Raw genomic sequence first — 18303 nt, 5'->3', positions numbered from 1 at the left:
ATTTTGATGTGTATTGTCTGAACCCCAACTACTGTAATATTGGATGGTGAATTCTCAATTTAAGGGAAAGAGTATATCTATAGGTTACTACCATAGAGTAAACAAATCTCATTATGATTTTTTGTGTTTTTTACATGCTTAAAATTTTAAAACAAGTAATTCAGGGAAACAATGGTGTGAACCTTTAGTAGGATTAGCATCATTATGAACAAAAACGTTTTTTTTATATTTTGAAACACAGGACCTTTTCGGAATACCAATGATGAAAAATGGTCTTTATGCCCCAAGTAAACAAGTGTGTAGGAATCACCATGATTGTCTGTTTGTTCTCCTGTCCACATTTCTTGTAAATGCAACTATTTCTATACAGCTCAAGGGATTAGTGAAAGAAAGAAAACACTAAGTGGTATTTACTTCTGAAAGTATTTAGCAATTACCTGAATAGCTCCTTAGCAAACATGAATTTTAGATAATTATTAGTTTATGTGGATTTTACATTTGCATATTGTAGGTAACATTCCATACCATGAACATTAGGCTGTCATATTTGGATATGAAGATGTTCCTTGCTATCCTAAACTCACTGCCAGACCAAGCTCTGAAGGCTAAGAATAGAGAATCTCAAACATTTCCCTCAAAATATCCATGTATGTTAGAAATCTAATTTTAACCCCTGTGATCAAAATGTCTGTCAAAGTTTTTTTTTATCTGTTTACATTTATAGTATGCTCAACTCCTCTGAAACTGCTCTATGTATTTGATAAATTTTTAAAGAATTTTTAGCATCATATGGTGATGTGTATTGTGAAAAAAAATTGTTGTCAGATGTTTTAAAAGTATTCCTATTCACCATCTTTTACATTATGTCAATTGAAAAAATTATAGAAGTCAATTATTTACCACTATACTCGACGTCACATACAACACATTTTCGAATTGAAGCTCTACTTTTTAAACCGTCGGGACTTACCGCTAGAGTTGTATCTCTTTTATTTAATATGAAAATAGTTCGCATATAAGCATGACGTGTTAGTACCAATGAGTTGCTTATTAGCTGAAATCATGCGTAACAAATCCTTACAGGAAAATCCCATACTAATATCCGCTATGTTGGTTTATATGGGACGATTTGTTTACAAACGAAGTTCGTAAGTTCCCGTTGAACTCCGGTGACAATCGTCTGCTTGATCAACTTCTTGGTATTGTACGTTGTTCGCGTAAAATAAATCCGAGACATCCGAAATAACGCCGAAATGCATTCTGGGTTCTTCTGTTTTTGGACAAACCATTTAAACGTAAACAACATCTCCTAGCAACCCAATCACTGTAAACATGGCCGACTTTTTACAATGTAAATATTGGCATCGAGAATTAAAATCTGACCAGAATTTAACGATTCAATGTTCAGGGAGAAGCCATTTGGCTAAAGGAATGAGCAAGTCATTTTAGACAATTTAAACGACGGTAGGTGTCAATAAAGTCGTAGAAAATATTTTTATTCAAATTTTAACAGTATGTTATTTATGTGAAGTCGAGTATAAGAAAATCAATATTATGATATCATCTTTTGAGTTGAAAGTCACCATGAACTGTTTTTACTCCATCCAGCAAATACAATAAAAGTTCTGAGAGATTTAGGATTTTCTGATGAGGAATGTGAGAAGGCATTAGATAGTTCTAAAGGTGATCAGAATGAGGCTGCAATCTGGTTAACTCAGCATGGTAAACCAATGCCTGTCCAAAAAAAAGAAGGAGGTCTTAATCTTACTTGTATTGAGGTAAGTACACATTTGTTTGTAGAATAGAAATATTGAGGATCACATAGTTTTTCTGGGTTGATATTATGAAATTTAGGTGTAATGTTTTTACTCTTTATTATTGTTATTTTTTAAATATACTTTAACTTTTGCTTGATAGCAAATGGAGTAAAATAAAGATATCATCTTTTTGCCCTAGTTTGTACACGTATATTCTTTCCAATTGCCATTCAAATTCTGGTTCCCTTAATTTCCTTTTGTAATATATTATATTAAATCTTGACTTTCTTATTTCTCATTTTCTTCAGCTGAGAGCAACATGTTTATGTCTGTGTTTTATTGATGACTGTAAGGATTCGGATGTTCCCTTGGCTGAGCTTTCATTCAGCAGTATCCATGTTAAACAGACACTACAGACTGTGGTAGAAGGTGTGGCTCGCTTCAACTTGACAGGGGATTACTACAACAGAGAGTTGTCTGGATGGGAACCATTCATAGAACCTTGGAAGTTAGTGGAAGTTATTTTTAGAAATATGTCAGGAAAAGAGCACATAAAATTTTACAGATGATAATTATCAGCAATCTGCTCCAGGTTATGTCCCATTACTGATATTACTGATATTATTGATATCCAGTCTGGTTCCAGAAAACTTGGAGAATTATTGAAGTCTTAGAATATTATTTAGTGTTTGAGATGTCATTTTATCCTAAAAATCTGTTTGTAATTACCATAAAAGTAAAGTATATTTTCAGACTAAAGTATTATTTAAGTTTTTGTGGCCTAGATTCATACTCACTACTAGCCAAGTATGTATGGTCATGTGAAGCATGGGATTATGTCATACGAATTCACCACATATTAATAGTTTGCATAGAAAAATTTTGTATAGAAAATTTCAGATATTTATTAAACAAACTTTTCAGCTAGCCTGTGGAGAAGCATTAAATTTTCTTCTGTTTTAAGGTGCATAACTGAATGGTTAAAATTTGAAGAAAAGGATAACAAAAAGCAGGATATTCATATCAATGGTAAGATCTGTTTACATATGATTGATTATAGCCTATATACCTTTTGTTAGTTTTAAAATTATTCATTAGTATGTATTCAGAACTGTAAGAATGGTCTTTTTTATATTTTTTTTTATGTGTACAAAATGGTTTTCATAGGAAATTACCTTCCTGAAAAGAATACGAATTAGGATTAATACTTTGATAAAGAAAAAAGAAGAAAAATGGAAAGAAAATATCATGTTGAAAATTGTATATCCATCAGACAAAAATTATCTGGGTTTTATAAAAAAAAAAGTTTATAAAAATGATCTTAACTTTGATGCATGACCTAATATTGTGAAAAAATATGCTGTTATAAGCAAAAATGTATGATTCAAATACATATATTTACATACAACAAATATAATAATTTTTTTTTTTTTTTTATAAATAATTGCCTATTTGGCCTTTTTTGGGTCCACTTGAAAGTTTCTTTGAGTAATGATTTAAAAACATTAAATCCACTTATAATAGTTCTTATTTAGCCATTGGTATAAACACAGTAGTATCATATTTTTCTTAAAGTTAAGAATAGCTATACAAGTTCATATTATTAACATAAGTTTTGATAATTCCATTGAAGTAATATTTGCCTTATTGTAGCCCCAGATGTTCTAAACATCAACATTACCAGAACATTGTTAGACCTCTACAATAAAACAAAAGATAAGTGGACTGAGGATTACTATAAACAGGCTTCGTAAGTTTTACCTTTATTGTTAGGAGAAATGATTCAGGCATATTAAATTTTAATTTAGAATTTGACACTACATGTAGTAGGATGTGAGGACAATGAGGTTGAAGACATCTTTTAACAGGCATTCTACCGCAGTTAGTGTTGTGGTTTTTCAATGGATAACCCTTGAAATTTTAAGGCATCAATTTACGATTAACTGTCTCAATTTTTTTATGCAGAGATATTTTGAAAGATTTTATTTGTTATTTTGACAGTTGCATTAGAAGGGAATATTAGCATATCGTATTTTAGGATTTGTCATCGTCGATATAGAATTGACAGTTGGCTGTTAATGGCTAGGTTTCTCAATTAGCCATTGTCAACTCCACTGTTGATGCCTTTAAATTTTCAAGTGCAATATGGTTATCTCATAATTGTAAATTTTACATGAAGAACCTGGTGTTAGGAGAATATGAAGATAGTTTTACAGTGTTGTTAGGATTATATGTTTAAAGTTTTTTTGTTTGAACTAACAGAAATATAACTAAATACTTATCCTTAATTGAACAATTTTGTTTTGATTATGTAAAGGTTTTGTATAGACATCTACCTTATATATGTACTTTATAGAGGAAGTATACGACAGTATTTGTTAGTTATCCTAAGTTGAATCAAGCAGACTTTTTTGGAGAGACTGTGAACATTACAGATTTGATAGATTTTTCACATACTCATATTTTGTATTACAGTCCAGCCAACAGTCCTAGAGAAGGAAACCTAATAATGTCTGCTAGTGAAGGGACCGTGTCTAACCAGAGAAGACGTACCCCTTTTGTACCATTTGTCCTTGACAACCAGACTGGATGTCCACTGTGGTATCTCAAGGTCACTACACATCCATCAAGGTCAGTTATTAGATAGGTTTCCAGCATTTGTCATTCACTGATACATTTCTGTAGTTGGCAAATATACACATTTTCTGTACAAAAATTAGAATTATCATTAGAAATGTGCTTATTTAACTGTAGAAAAAACACTTAGTATTTCCCTTTACAGAATTAAACTTGAATCGGATAGTAAACAGGATGTAATGGACTGGGGATTTATTCAAACTTCAGACTGGAAAAATGTCCGGCCAGGACAACAAGTATCATTCGAATTCAGTAGACCACAGAAAATCAGGCACAAGGTGAGAGGAATATTGATCCTGAAACTTCAACTCTTTATACCCCATCTTTATTTTGGGAGGAATATAGTAATTGTGGTGCCTCTATATCTTACAGTTCATCCAATTAATCCAGAAATGACATCAAATTTCTGTTTGATAACTTTTATTTTGACCATATGATTATTGTTGTTCGAGATGGGGTGTATCCCTTGATAATTTTTCTAGTTACTTTTCATGGTAGTTTTGAAATTAAACCTGTTATAATGTAGTGGCATCATATTTGTATCGAGACAAGTGATCTATTTAGGAAAGTTTAATTTCTTTGTCCAGAAAAGCCATGATCTTCATGTGAACCAGATAGTTGTTAAGATTGATGGATGGAACCGTTTATCAGCTGTATCTGTAGACAAAGTTGGAGTATACTTTAGGGTTGCAGAGCCTGATAAAAAATCTGATACAGGACTTAATTCTGTAAGTTTTTCTTATGATGCTTATAATTCAAAGGAAATATATTTTATATTATGTAGATATGTTTAAACAGCACTATCCTTTTCATTTAAAATGGAATACTATTTGTTAATACTAAAAATTCTAAGTCAAGAACTCTGATTTTATACTGATTCTGGCTATTTGATATTTAATTACATTTATCAATACTGAACTGCAGACACATTTTAGGTTTATTATAGTGGTATGGTATATTGATAATTCCAAAATGAAGCTTAGAAATGCTTATAATTGTTTGGTCTATGTAGAAATTACATTCACAGTTATTTATACCATTTGTTGCCAATTATTTTTAGGTATACACCATATGCATTGAGGTTATTTCAAACAGACCAAACAAATGTTGTACTTGGTCCTAATAATTTTGATTTATTGTTCAGATATATACCTAGTAAAGTGAGTCAGTGAAAACTGTTTTGTAATATTAGATTGTAATATTAGATAATTCGGAAGATCACAAAACATGTTTTACTCAACAAGTGGGTGGTATATTGGCATCACCCTGTCTGTCCGTCTGTCTGTCTGTCTGTCTAAATTTTATCACAATTATCTTGTCTCCATATAGATGGATTCATTTCAAATTTGGTGTGTGGCTTTATATAGATGAGGCATACATTGTTAGCCATTTTTGGAGCTGTCTGATAGAAACTTTATGTTCTAGTTGGTGTATACCTAGCATGACAATGCATGCAGCTTCATGTTTCTGCTGAAATTCAATTATAAGTAAATAACTTCTGTTTTGCTATTTCTACATGATAAACATACATGTAGTACTAGCAACAATAAGAAGATCAATACTTGCCATAGTGGCTGTAAATAAATACTTTTTAACTCAGATATCCTTTGGTTCATGGCATGACCCAGCCAAACAGCACCTTGCTCGAGTGGTGTTTGATGTGAGACAGGAAGGGAGTGCTAAAAAGGTCATCACCATCAGATCTGCATTGACAATTTCTAATAAGATATCCTCTCCTCTGGATGTCAGAATGTTGGCTGGGAATGGATTAGAAGGTAAGACTGATGTCCTTTACTCCCAGCTCAATTGGTTTTATAAGATATGTCCTAAACAAAATTGTTGTTTTGAAAAATGTGACCTTAAAGACTCAAATTTATTCAGTATCCCATAGATTGGTATAATCTCAGCCATCAGTGTAGACCCAGAATGAATTTTTCAATGTTGAAAAAGTGTAGACAGATATGAAGCCTGTACTGAACAATGACTACATATAGTATTATCTGTGCCAATCAAATCAAGATGTTTGTTGCGATGACTGTGATTTATAATATGTTAATTTTGTTTTTAGGGAAGTTTGAAATATTACAAATTAAACCAAGAGAAACCTTACCTGTGCCATTACCATTTATATGTGCCACGTTATATATGAGGCCCTCTGATTGGCCTGTCAAGTTCTGTGATCAACCAATCCAATGGCAGCATGTTGGATTACCTGGAGACGATCATATAAAGGAAAAAATATTAAAATGTGAAATGCCTGATGATTCAGGAAATTACAGGTACTAGTATATAAGTGCGAAATTACAATTTTGAAAATTTTAGCATTGTGGTAATAGTTCATTTGATTACATATTTTTTATAAGAAAAAAATGACTTAAGAAGAACTTGCAAAGATAGTTTTTCCTTTTTTTATAGGTTCTGTTCATCTGTATGTCGTGAAAATTACCCAGAGCAGATCCTTACAAGTGAAGACATCCCAATACTCCCTGGTCACATGATTACAATACTACCTCCTGTTATTATACATAACCTCCTCCCCATAGATATGAGGTATTACCTTAAAGGTACGGAGATCTGTGGAATCATCAAACCAGGCAAGAAAGCTGATCTGCATGCTGTAAGTATTCTGCAAATCTGGTTTCAATGTAGCTGATTCTGTAACAATGGCATAAAAGAAACAACACCTTGGAAGATTTTTACCAACAATATCATCTGTCTTGTATCTTGTCCTATTATGGGGATATTGTATTGTACATGATGATTTAGAGGCATCAAACATGGATTTGATGGTGGCAAGTCCAGTTAACTGGTGATGTGCAAGCAGAGCCAGTAAACAGATATTTACCACAGTCAAATGTACATTGACTACGTCAATTCTTCAAATACAGTACAGTTATCTCCATTTTAATGCAACTCAAAAAGATCTTGGGAAGTCACAAATAAAATCTGTAAAAGTAAATGTGTGCATGTCTTTAAAGTCATGGAAGTGGCATCCTGAATTTTTTGTATTGATCCAATGAAATTCCTTGTAACTACAAATTTTGCAATAGAATGGACTTTTCTGTACTAGCAATAATTTCTATCTTGACCTTCAAGACTTATTAATTCTATGTGTATGTGTGTTTATCATTTAAACTATGCTGAAATTAAATTGAACTCACTGAAAGAAATCTAGCAACAAAAATAAATTTTAACATCTTTACTTTTTATTTTTAGGCCAACCCACTACAAGACATGACATTAGGAATTAATCTAGAGAATTTTGAAAAATGTCATGAATTATTGATTCCACCAAATACCAATAGAGATGGTGTCAAACTAAGGCTCATAGACAGCAAAGGGAGAAAACTTCTTCTTACAATCAAAATCAGCTGTAGGAAAGGTGGATGTGTAAATGTAAGGTCAACTAAAGTCTCTGAGTTATATTGTTTATATCGTGAAACCTGTTGAACCCAATTTGGACTTTGAAATTAGTTCTGTTTAGACAGGTATATGGTTTACTAAGGCTTAAAATATAATTAAACTTGTATGAAGTGACTTTAAAAAAAGTCTGGTTTAGACCAGTTTCATTGTATTTTGTGGTTCTTGATGTAGCCATGATTGTATCAGTGTTTCAGAAGTAATTGGTGAAGAATTAAAATACAGTAGAAACAGTCTAATCAGAATACTTCTTTACTGTCTGTAATATGACGTTAGATTCTGTCTGGATTTGTGATAACTTTTTGTGTTTTATCAACCTGTCATATTCAATGTTTTATGTATCTGACTAAAGACATGTTCAATTTATAAGAAATATGTCTGTATTACCTTATTGATTATATCCAGAAAAAGAAAGTATTGCCCTAATTTATATTGTAGATCTCAGTCTTGTCACCTTTCTGGTTGATCAACAGGACAGGACTTCCTTTAGTGTTTGGACAGACAGAAAAAGAGTCGGCTGGACAGTTTGATGAGCATGAGCTGGCTAGATGTGTTGCCCCTCTGCTATTCAGTTTCACAGATCATGATGCCACAGAAATGTAAGTAGTCATAAAGTCATTTTGACTGCCTCTGAATATAGATACTTTAATTTTGTTTTCCAATGTTCTCATCTTTTCCAGTTATTGTCAAGGTTGTGATTTCAGATTTTTTTTATGTGTGTCTGTCTTTCAATATCAGCCTATTATCAAATCATATTGATGATTTGTGTATTTTGCATAGAAAAGTTCCAACAGTATCACTATAATATATATAATCTGTATTATTATATCATTAAAAGAAGGAATTATAAGAAATCTGGGTAATACAATCATAAATATATGTCTATGAAAAATAATTTCTTTTTTCTGGAGAATTTGATTTGGTACATATGTCTATCATTGTTTGTCAAAAATGAACACCACCAATTTACAGCCACATGTTATACCTTGTATTGTTTTAACATTCAATGTTCTTTTATGTCACTAGAGTTTATAAGAGCAATTATTTTACTTGTGTATATGCTGTTTTGGGGCCATTTGCAGTATGCCCTGTGGTGTGAGGGTTTCATTCATTGAAGACCCATAGGTAGCTTTGAGCTGAAATTTTTCACCCTGGTGGGGTTGTTGTCTCTTTGACATATTCACCATATCCATTCTTCTTATACTCAACATAGAAATACTAGACTAGGCATGAATCTTAGATAATACTGATTTCTGTAGTTATGATCCTTATCTCTTTACTTTGTCTCTAGTTTGCTAAAAGATATAGCTGCTTTTTTGGCTCAGTATACCAAAGGTCTATGTTAGCTCATGTCATCATTTTGCATCTGTCATCTTCAGTGTCAGTGTCAAAATTTCTAAAAAAAAAAATCTTCTACTCAAAAACAACTTAACATATTTTGATGATACTTGGTCATATCTTCTTTAGACTTCAAAAAATTGTGTTGGTTATGACTGCTGAACAAGAAATATGGTTGCCATGGCTTTTTTAAGACATAGTGGTAGAGCTACCAGTTTTAACTTTTACCTCCATAACTATGACAGATACAGTCATTAAAGTACAACTATGTCTGTTCAGTTTGATGAAATCAAAAGAGTAATCAAGGGAACCAAGGTTATAGCGGAAATCAAAAGAATGTAACCCAGGCATAAAGACCAGACATGGAAAACAGACACACACAGCATGGAACATAAAATAAATAAAATCATACATACAAAGTAACAAAAGTCAGTGAGCAATTTAGACTCCACTAAAAACTGGGAGCACAGACCAGGTGCACTGGTAGGGTAAGCGACCTCTGCTTCTTAAGAATCGCTGGACAAGTTGCTTATAAAAAGTCAAGTCCAGGATAGACGAAAGAGGAAAGGAAAACTATGACACGTTGAACAAATCAGTTTTCATGGTGCAGATGGATACACCATGATAATCCACAAGTTCATGAACTGTTCTCCATTGGGTAGAAGTACTATAATGATTTTTTATGGGAGGTATTTCTCTTGAAGGCAAGAAATGATGTTTTTTGGCAGTTTTAGTACCCTTCCACACAAAGTGGCATGTTATAGTGATACCCTTTGAAATTGTTTGCTAAGTTAATATCTTGACACCATAAAAGATAGAAGGAAACTTTCAGTTGATAAATTGATCCTTATGACCTACAAAATTTAGGATGGGCTTCTGTAAAGGAAAAATAATTTGGGTTCTCTTTGATGAAATATAATAATTTCTAATTTTTGGAGGTGAGCAATTCAGCCTCCTGCCAATAGTTTAAAACTAGAATTTGTAAAAAATATTTGAAATTTTCAAACCCTAAAACCCTTTGTTAACAAGTAGATGTTTAAATTCAGGCTGTTATTTTGTCAAATGGATTACATTTTATTGTGATTATTCACCTTATTTTCAGAGAAGACACATGGTAATTTTTAATTTAATATGGTCCAATTTTGAGCTAGTTCATGTCATGTCATAACTTTTTGGTTTTCTGCTTACTCATCTAATATTCTTTCTGTAATAGCAAATAATGAAAATATGGTCTATTTCTTAGAGAAAATTAATGCAACAGTTATCTTTTTGTTCTTTTCTAACAACTAGTCTCTTTTAGTTTTATGGAATTACTTAAACTACTTGTACAAATGGACTATTAATTTTTTTGAGAATATTTACAAAGAGAATCAATCATTTGATGGAAGCAGAAAAGTAGAAAGTTGCTTGCCTTTCAGACAGAATTAAGTACTCAAGCAGACTCCTATAGATTTAGACTCAGCTCATCTTTAATGTCATTGCATTCTGTCCACTAGTGAATTAACAACTGTAATGTCTTTTTCTTTGATGAAATTTTGATATTTAAGAAAAAAGATACATACTTGTTGATTGTTTGTGAAGGATTATTTTTCATTTCAACCAAATTAGGTGATAAGTATATTGTAAACTAATTTATTTTTGTAAACAATTTATTTCATTAATTTCACAAGGATGTATACTTCAAATCAGCTTTTAAAAACAATTTTTAGATTAACTCATTCTTATAACAGTGAAAACCATCACAGAATATCTGTCAGTTTAAATGAAGCTCTGTTAACTTACCACCTACTTTAACCAAACAAAGCTTTCAGTCTGAGTTAACTTTAAACAGGTTTCATTGTAGTGTTTTGATTGGTTCCTATTATCTACAAAATGACCAGACATGGAATGTCACATTATTACAAGGGTTTTCTACAAAAGGACTCTTGTGACAATACATTTTTACCTGAATGTTCATTCTGTTACCTTCACAAACAGCTTACCTGCTCGTTGCTTTTAGTTTTGACAATTTTTAAGAGGTTCATGGTACAAACGTTTTCATGAACTGTTTACAATGATAAGGGTTTTTAGAAAACTTTTGTAGTGTACTACTTTGTGTGGTTGTTTCCATGTATATGAATATAAATGGATTTATTACAGAATTTATACTCAGAAGAAGTATAGGTAAAAGCAATAACTACATGTATTAAAATAACCGCTCACATCCAAGCAACTGCACTAATTCATACAAAAAGCTTTTATGCTGTTACATCGTTGATAGGGAAATGGCCATTACTTTAGATTAGTGAAATGGTTACCATGGTTACAGAGCATGATTAATTTTCTTGTACATTTGTACTTTAATAAACATATATACTATGTACAGTTTCAGTTCTTAATTAGTGGCTTTTAACCTGTACAGTATTAAAATTCATGTTAAAGTTGAAATTTCAGGGACATATGTGTAGATGGATGTGTGTAAATGATTTTCATTGATGATTTTCCTAGTATTATTATACTCTTTTTCAAACAAGGCTTCTAGATTTACATTCACAAAGAAAATTAGACCCCTCTCAAAAAATCAGTGGTATGTATTAGAATCACCTTGTTCACAGTCATTTCACCCATCATTCTGTCAGTTCCCAATGGATTTATATAAAATTTGGTGTGTGGCTTTATGTAGATGGGGTATACATTGTAACCAATTTTGGGTGCTGTCCAATATCAACACCCTGTATGAGGGTATGCATAGCATGACAACACATGCAACTTCTTGATTTATTAGTTTTGATATAAAATTTTCACTTTTTGATAAGCAGTTGCTTCCAGCTTCTATTACATTGTATCTTTCTTAGCCAAGACATTTTTATGCATATGATTTCACCATTGATGGATACCAATAACATATGATTGAAATTATTGTATTTTACTATCATGTAAAAGGTAAAACCTTCACAACAAATAGACAGTATTTTTAAATGTTCAATATTAGCATGACATCTGTGCTCTTAAATGCTGTGTGTTTTGTTGTTTTTGAAAAATTTCCATTTAAAGGGTTTAAGGAATATGTATTGTTATACAAACCTTTTAAATACTTAACTTTGTTCGCACTTTACTATTTTATAGCCCTGCTTGTTTGAAAGTTACTCTTTGCCACAATGATCTTGTATTTTGCAATCGCCTGAATATAGCTGAAATATTGCTGCTCGGGCTTTAAACCCCAACAATCAATCATGTATTTTTCACATCGATTTGGCTTCCTTTGTCTAGTATTGCCAGTCTTTTATTTTCTGTTGTATAATTCTTATGTGGGTGTATTCTTAATGTAACTGTTGGATATGATATTCAAATTTACAGTATCCTTAGTTAATATTGTTTTATTTACAGGTGTACAATGAGAATAGGGAAAGCAGTGCATGGGCCCAACTCATTACCTCTATGGTAAGTACATATCTTGGTAGTGAAGATTTTTGCAACATAGTAAATTCTGATAGTTCAGGATTATATCATATACTTGATAAAAAAAATATTATTCTGAGAATTGCTATAAGCTGAGATTGCCAGGAGAGTTCATATGTGCATGTTTTTTACATTAATATTTTTTTCATCAGATAAATATTACGTTAAGACTAGTAATAGTAAAGTATTTTATTTACTAACTTAATTTTAGGTGCAGTAAATTTTCACTCGACAGTGGAGTTGGAGTACGTAAATTGAATGTGGTTAGAAGAGAGGGAAATAAACCTGACTGGTTAGTAGAAGCTCAGAATCAGGCCAAATTGAAGTTGCATTTGTCTGTCCATTATCGGCAGTAAGTCATTCGCTGCTTGTAAGGTCAAAGGTTACAAGTCAATAGTTTAATGGTGATGGGATTCCATGTTACATCTTTAGTATATTGACCTTTACATGCAGTTTCTGACTGTAGCATGTTACACACCTTTTCACCATTAGTTTGTAAAGTCTTCTTTAAGAAAATCAAACCACTTTAGCTTCCAAAGGATATGCATTGACCATGATAGTTTTATTTTGTTCATTTTTTTTTTGTTAATTTGGTTGGTCCAGTTTGCCCCTTCAACTTAAATCATGATTGTGATTTTGTTATTCCTGTAATTGTATTTATGTTCTTTAAGAGTGATGGTGAATTGGTTTAGTAAAACTCTTTTTTCCAATGACATTTATTTTTATTCGTTTGTTTTTCATTGTATATTGTGTTTGACAAATATAGCCTTCTTCAGCATTTAGAAAGGTATGAGGTATGATTTGTGACAATATCTAGCTAACTGTTCTGTTCAGACAATGCCAGACAATAGAGATAGAAATAGTTCTGGATTAAAATTAAGAAATAGGTATGGTTTGGAACTAAAGATGACATGAGTAAAACCCTGTTATAATTCCAATGAAAAAAAAATAGAAATAGTAATGGATTAGAATTAAGAAATAGCTATGGTTTAGAACTAATGATGACATGAATAAAACTAATAATTCCAGTGAACAAAATTTAAGAATGTCATGTCAGGATTTGTAACCTATGTTCTTGAACTTTGACCTTAGGATTTAACTTGTGTCTTGCTTTTTTAAATTTAAAAATCATGTTATGGCTGTTATTTTTTAAAATTTGGCATGTGGGAAGAAAACGACAAGACAGTGTGTTGTATAGTAGGTTTTTGGTCTTCGACCTTGAGGTCAGAGTATTGAGTTTTTATTTGCAATAGTCACATACAGACTGTCACTTTCTTGTTTTTATTAAAGTTCTGTAGCTGTTTGCATACAAGATTTCCTTCAGGACCTTTTCACAACAATACATTCTAATTTTTAGCTTGCCTTGCCAAGCCATGTGAGTTGTTGCCATCACTTAGGGTCTGTCATTTTCGTTAACAATTTTTCAGAACTTTTCTCCTCTGACACTACTTGACTAATTGGAAACAAACTTGGTAGAATGTTTCTTGGGGTATTCTGCATAGAACTGTCGTGGGAATTTTTGATCCGTCAAAAACCATGGCCACCATTACTAAAAATAGAACAGAGGTCAGACAGTATTTTTTTTGCATATGATATCTCCGGGATGTTAAATTTAGCCAAATATTTGCAATTGCTGTAATGATCCTTATTATAAGGCCTACAAAAGTCTTCAGGGATTAAAGTTGTCAGATGACTTTTTATAAGAGTTATTGCCCTTGAAAGATGAAAAGTGGCGTTTTTGCAGTTTTCAGCCAATATCTTGAAATTTATGATCGAATGAAAGAAATTTCAATTGATGAAATGATCATTATGATAAGTCCTTTCAAAGTCTTTTTTATTCAAAATTGTTGGACAACTCCAATTTATTGCCCTTTAAAGGCAGAATTTAACCAAGTTAGTGATTCAAGCTCCTGGGAACCTCTTGTTTTGACTCAGTAGCAAATACTGGGAGCAACCAGTGATAGAAAACAATAAAAATGTATGTTTTATTCTTTCAATGCTATTTTCTATAGGGTGTATAACATAGGTATTGCTGTACAACAGGGACGTGGCAAATACAAGTGTACCAAAATTGTAAACTTTGCTCCACGATTTGAGATAGACAACCAGTCAAGTCACAAGCTTGCCATAGCACAAAGACATATAGCAATGGAGGAGGTTTGTAGTTCTTTGAATACGTTGTTAGATTATAAAAGCTACATTTTAATATATGAGCATTTGTTAGTATATTCCTGTCTGTAGCCATGTAATATTTTTATATATCATATATTTATAATATATTTTTTTTGTATATGCATTATAAGTGTTTGTTTAAACCCTTTTTCGAATACCTTATATCGCATATCCTGTATCATACCTCTAGACCTATATCATACCTCTAGACCTGTATCATACATCTAGACCTATATCGCATACCAGTATCACACCCCTAGACCTATATTGCATTACTTATATCACACTCCTTCACAGACTATACTTGAAGTATGGTTAAAATATTTGATATAATGAACATGACATGTTAAAATTTGTATTACATGCTATATCAACCCTTGACCTATATCACCCTGCAGGCCAGTGACCCTCGGGATGATATAGGAGTCTCAGGTTGATACAGATTTTGACATGTAATATTCAGTATGTCTAACCTTTGGGTAAGACAAAACAATTGATGTTTGTGGTGTCACATAAAACATGTATAATGACATGTTGTTTTAATAGATACTGTGGTTACCATTATTTTCATGGTTAGAGGGACAAACAATTTTTTTTCAAAAGTACAAATGCTATTTATTATAAAAATAAGCAAGTGTGAAATTATATGTTATTTGTAAACTTCCACCATCTTTTTCTTTATTCCAGTTGATGGGAAATGTCGATACCTACTTAACAGCTCTACCTGATGGGAAGATGCCATTCCATTTCCCTAGACTAGATTTTGATCAGCTGTTGTGTGTTAAAATGATCAACAAACCTGAGTGTATGTGGTCTGGAGGATTCTTAATTGATAAAGTCAACTCATTTCACATTAATATGAGGTAGTTAATAGACTTAGGTACATTAAGACATCTCTTCATGGTGTTATGACAGCATCTCAGTGGCTAGCCTTTATCTTCAGAGTAAACAATAAATTAGCATACCACAATTTAATGAATGGGTTATAGATCCCTATCACATTGTATGTACATTTTTAGAAGTACTTCTTGGTTACTTCAGTTTTCATATTTGGTATGTAGCTTCATTGTGAAGTTGGTTGCTTTTGGATGTCAACTTCATGTTGAACTTTGAATGATTTAACATGATAAATGAAAGAGAAAATTCTTTTGTTTCCTCAAAATGAAATGATAATAAATTTGGTTTTCACTATAATGAGTTTTTAATGGAAACAGGGAATGTATCAAAGAGTCAACAACTCCATTAAAGTATTGAGAACAGTCCAAGGCAATCATTGATAGGAATTTATTCTTTGAATAGGGATATAGTAGCATGTCAACATATGCAACTTCATGTTTCTTCAATTACTGTTTAAACAATCCATACTTTGAATTCTTTTTTTATTAAGTTTTATTCATGATAAAATTGTTGAAAGAGAATGCATGCTTAAAAAATCATAGGCCCTGGAAGTGGTTAGTTTATAAATGTATTACACCATTAAAAATTTGTCTTCCTTTCTGACTTATGATTTAATGTGAATGTTGTTTACCTGTCTTTTGTATTGCAAATATTGTAGCATAAATCTGACATTGTATTCATTGTATTTTGTCTACAGGGACAAGTTAGGAAACTCTTATCTTTTGAAAGTAGAGATAGTTCTAGAGGGACCAACATACCATATTATATTTGTGGATGCTGAGGAGTTCCCTCCACCTTTCAGGATAGATAACCACTCTGAGGTATAAAACATTCTATTTCCCATTAATGTGATAGTGCTTATTATACAGCCCAAAGTTTGGGGGTATGTTGGAATCACCCTGTCTGTCCATTGGCTCAGTGGATTTTGTCAAAACTTTATTGGAATCTAAGGCTTCACATGTAAATGTGTATGAATAGATAATTATCTGATGCCTGCAAAAGGAAATAATCCAATTTGAAGGTTTTAAAATGTCAAAGTTTAGTAAGCACAACACCTCCTTAATTGCTTAATGGATTTGAATGAAATTTTATAGGAAGGTTAGGCATCATATATAGATGTGTATAAATGAAAATAAAATATTTCTGGTCATTGCAACACTATTCATTTTAAGGGTTTGATTTGATTAAAGACCAGTGTGAAGAGAGAGGATATTCACTTTTCTTGTTCAACTTAATGAAATTTAAAAATTAAGATGCCTACATACAACAAGAAAAAAGAAGCTAACAGAACTCATAATACATGTATTTTTGTCCGCTAAAATTTAAAAACTTTTTGATGGAGCCAAATTTAAATTTGTGGACATCTGCAAGTTGATGTGCTTGTGTGTGTGTGACTGGTTTTAGTCATATATCAGCTTCGACTGTTCCATTGATCACAGTAAACATTTGTAGGTCTATTTATATATATAGAACAATGATTTATTTTAGGTTCCTGTGTTTTACTACCAGACAGGATTGACCCAGCCTTACCAGAAAGCTTCAGTCAAACCTAGAACTTCCTGTATGTATTAAGTTTCTTTGTCTAAAGACTATTGATTATTACACCTCTGCAAACATATTTATTGTGTTATAATCACCATATCTGGTTTCAATCCATCCATACTTACATGCGTGTTGTAAGTGCAACTTCTCATAAGAGAATACATGAATTTTTATGAAACTCAAGTATGTCAAGTTTGGTATTGTATGCAAATGTGCACAAAGGAAGATGATTTAAAAGAAAGTCAATCCTTTTAAGGGTTAAGAGTTTAAGTTGAGCTGAAGGTATACATGTGTGAGTCAGCTCTTATTCGAAATCATCCTAGATATTTCCTTCATGGAAAATTTTAATCATATGAACTACAGATGCAGATGTATGAAACACTTTGATGTCATGTTAATGATTGTTTGAGTCCTGGCAATTTATTATTAAGTACATGTAGTTGAAACATGAAACATGTGAATATAACAGTAAATAGTTTGTTTTTATAATTGGTTTTAAAATAAACCAAAACCAAAGTAATTTGTAACCTGTATCTTTTTCATTTGTTGTCTTTTATAGTACCATTTGCCTGGGATGAGCCGACTCTAGAACCTCAATTGACCTTGTATGTTCAGGGAGGATCAAAGGTCACTTACAATCTAGACAAGCTTGAGGAAGGGGAACAACTCTGCTATGAGAATTTTATTTATTTGGCTGCTTCTGGTACTTTTGGAAAGTATGAAAACTTTGATTTTTCAATCATTTTGATATTCTGTTCATATGATTGTACCTTTGTTATACCCCCTACTTGAAAAACAGGAGGTATTTACAGATCATACTGTCTGTCCATTCATCTATTCTCAGTTCTACCTCCTCTAAAACTGCTGAATAGAATTTGATGAAACCTTCACACATTCTTTATCACATGATGCAATTGATGCAATTATGCATCTCCTACTTTGTTTTTCCATATTGATTGGCTTTTCAGGTTTCCTGTCACAGAACATGTTGTTAGTAGACCAAGGGGGACTTTCTTCTAATCTGAAACTCTTCTAAAAATGCTGAATGGATAAAACATTTACTCTTACTTAATGTTCAGTCTGAATTACTTTTGGGGCTTTC

The 18303-nt window shown here is 32.0% G+C and overlaps 1 protein-coding gene across 7 annotated transcripts in view; it reads left to right on the top strand.

Moving 5' to 3' along the window:
- The window catches only part of LOC148615146 (intermembrane lipid transfer protein VPS13D-like), a 64393-nt gene that overhangs the window by 33282 nt on the left and 12808 nt on the right, over positions 1-18303 (top strand). For 3 of the 7 annotated variants that reach the window (XM_088589770.1, XM_088589772.1, XM_088589771.1), the window contains exons 42-62: positions 512-647; positions 1609-1778; positions 2066-2265; positions 2722-2786; positions 3411-3507; positions 4233-4388; positions 4540-4672; positions 4982-5122; positions 5995-6169; positions 6463-6673; positions 6810-7011; positions 7611-7790; positions 8253-8413; positions 11292-11315; positions 12519-12572; positions 12802-12882; positions 14603-14747; positions 15450-15625; positions 16357-16480; positions 17148-17220; positions 17761-17917. In XM_088589770.1, the coding sequence (XP_088445896.1) occupies positions 512-647; positions 1609-1778; positions 2066-2265; positions 2722-2786; positions 3411-3507; positions 4233-4388; positions 4540-4672; positions 4982-5122; positions 5995-6169; positions 6463-6673; positions 6810-7011; positions 7611-7790; positions 8253-8413; positions 11292-11315; positions 12519-12572; positions 12802-12882; positions 14603-14747; positions 15450-15625; positions 16357-16480; positions 17148-17220; positions 17761-17917 (2861 nt within the window). Of the gene's footprint in view, positions 1-511; positions 648-1608; positions 1779-2065; positions 2266-2721; positions 2787-3410; positions 3508-4232; positions 4389-4539; positions 4673-4981; positions 5123-5994; positions 6170-6462; positions 6674-6809; positions 7012-7610; positions 7791-8252; positions 8414-10254; positions 10267-11291; positions 11316-12518; positions 12573-12801; positions 12883-14602; positions 14748-15449; positions 15626-16356; positions 16487-17147; positions 17221-17760; positions 17918-18303 lie in introns of those variants that run through there. The other 4 variants (XM_088589773.1, XM_088589774.1, XM_088589775.1 and 1 more) reach the window with 4 other exon arrangements.

Source organism: Perna viridis, chromosome 6 (assembly GCF_037379345.1).
Source record: "Perna viridis isolate PV_CMFRI_1.1 ecotype Kerala chromosome 6, ASM3737934v1, whole genome shotgun sequence".
Lineage (NCBI taxonomy): Eukaryota > Metazoa > Mollusca > Bivalvia > Mytilida > Mytilidae > Perna > Perna viridis.
Note: the sequence above shows the minus strand (reverse complement) of the source record. Positions and strands in the feature narration are given on the sequence as shown.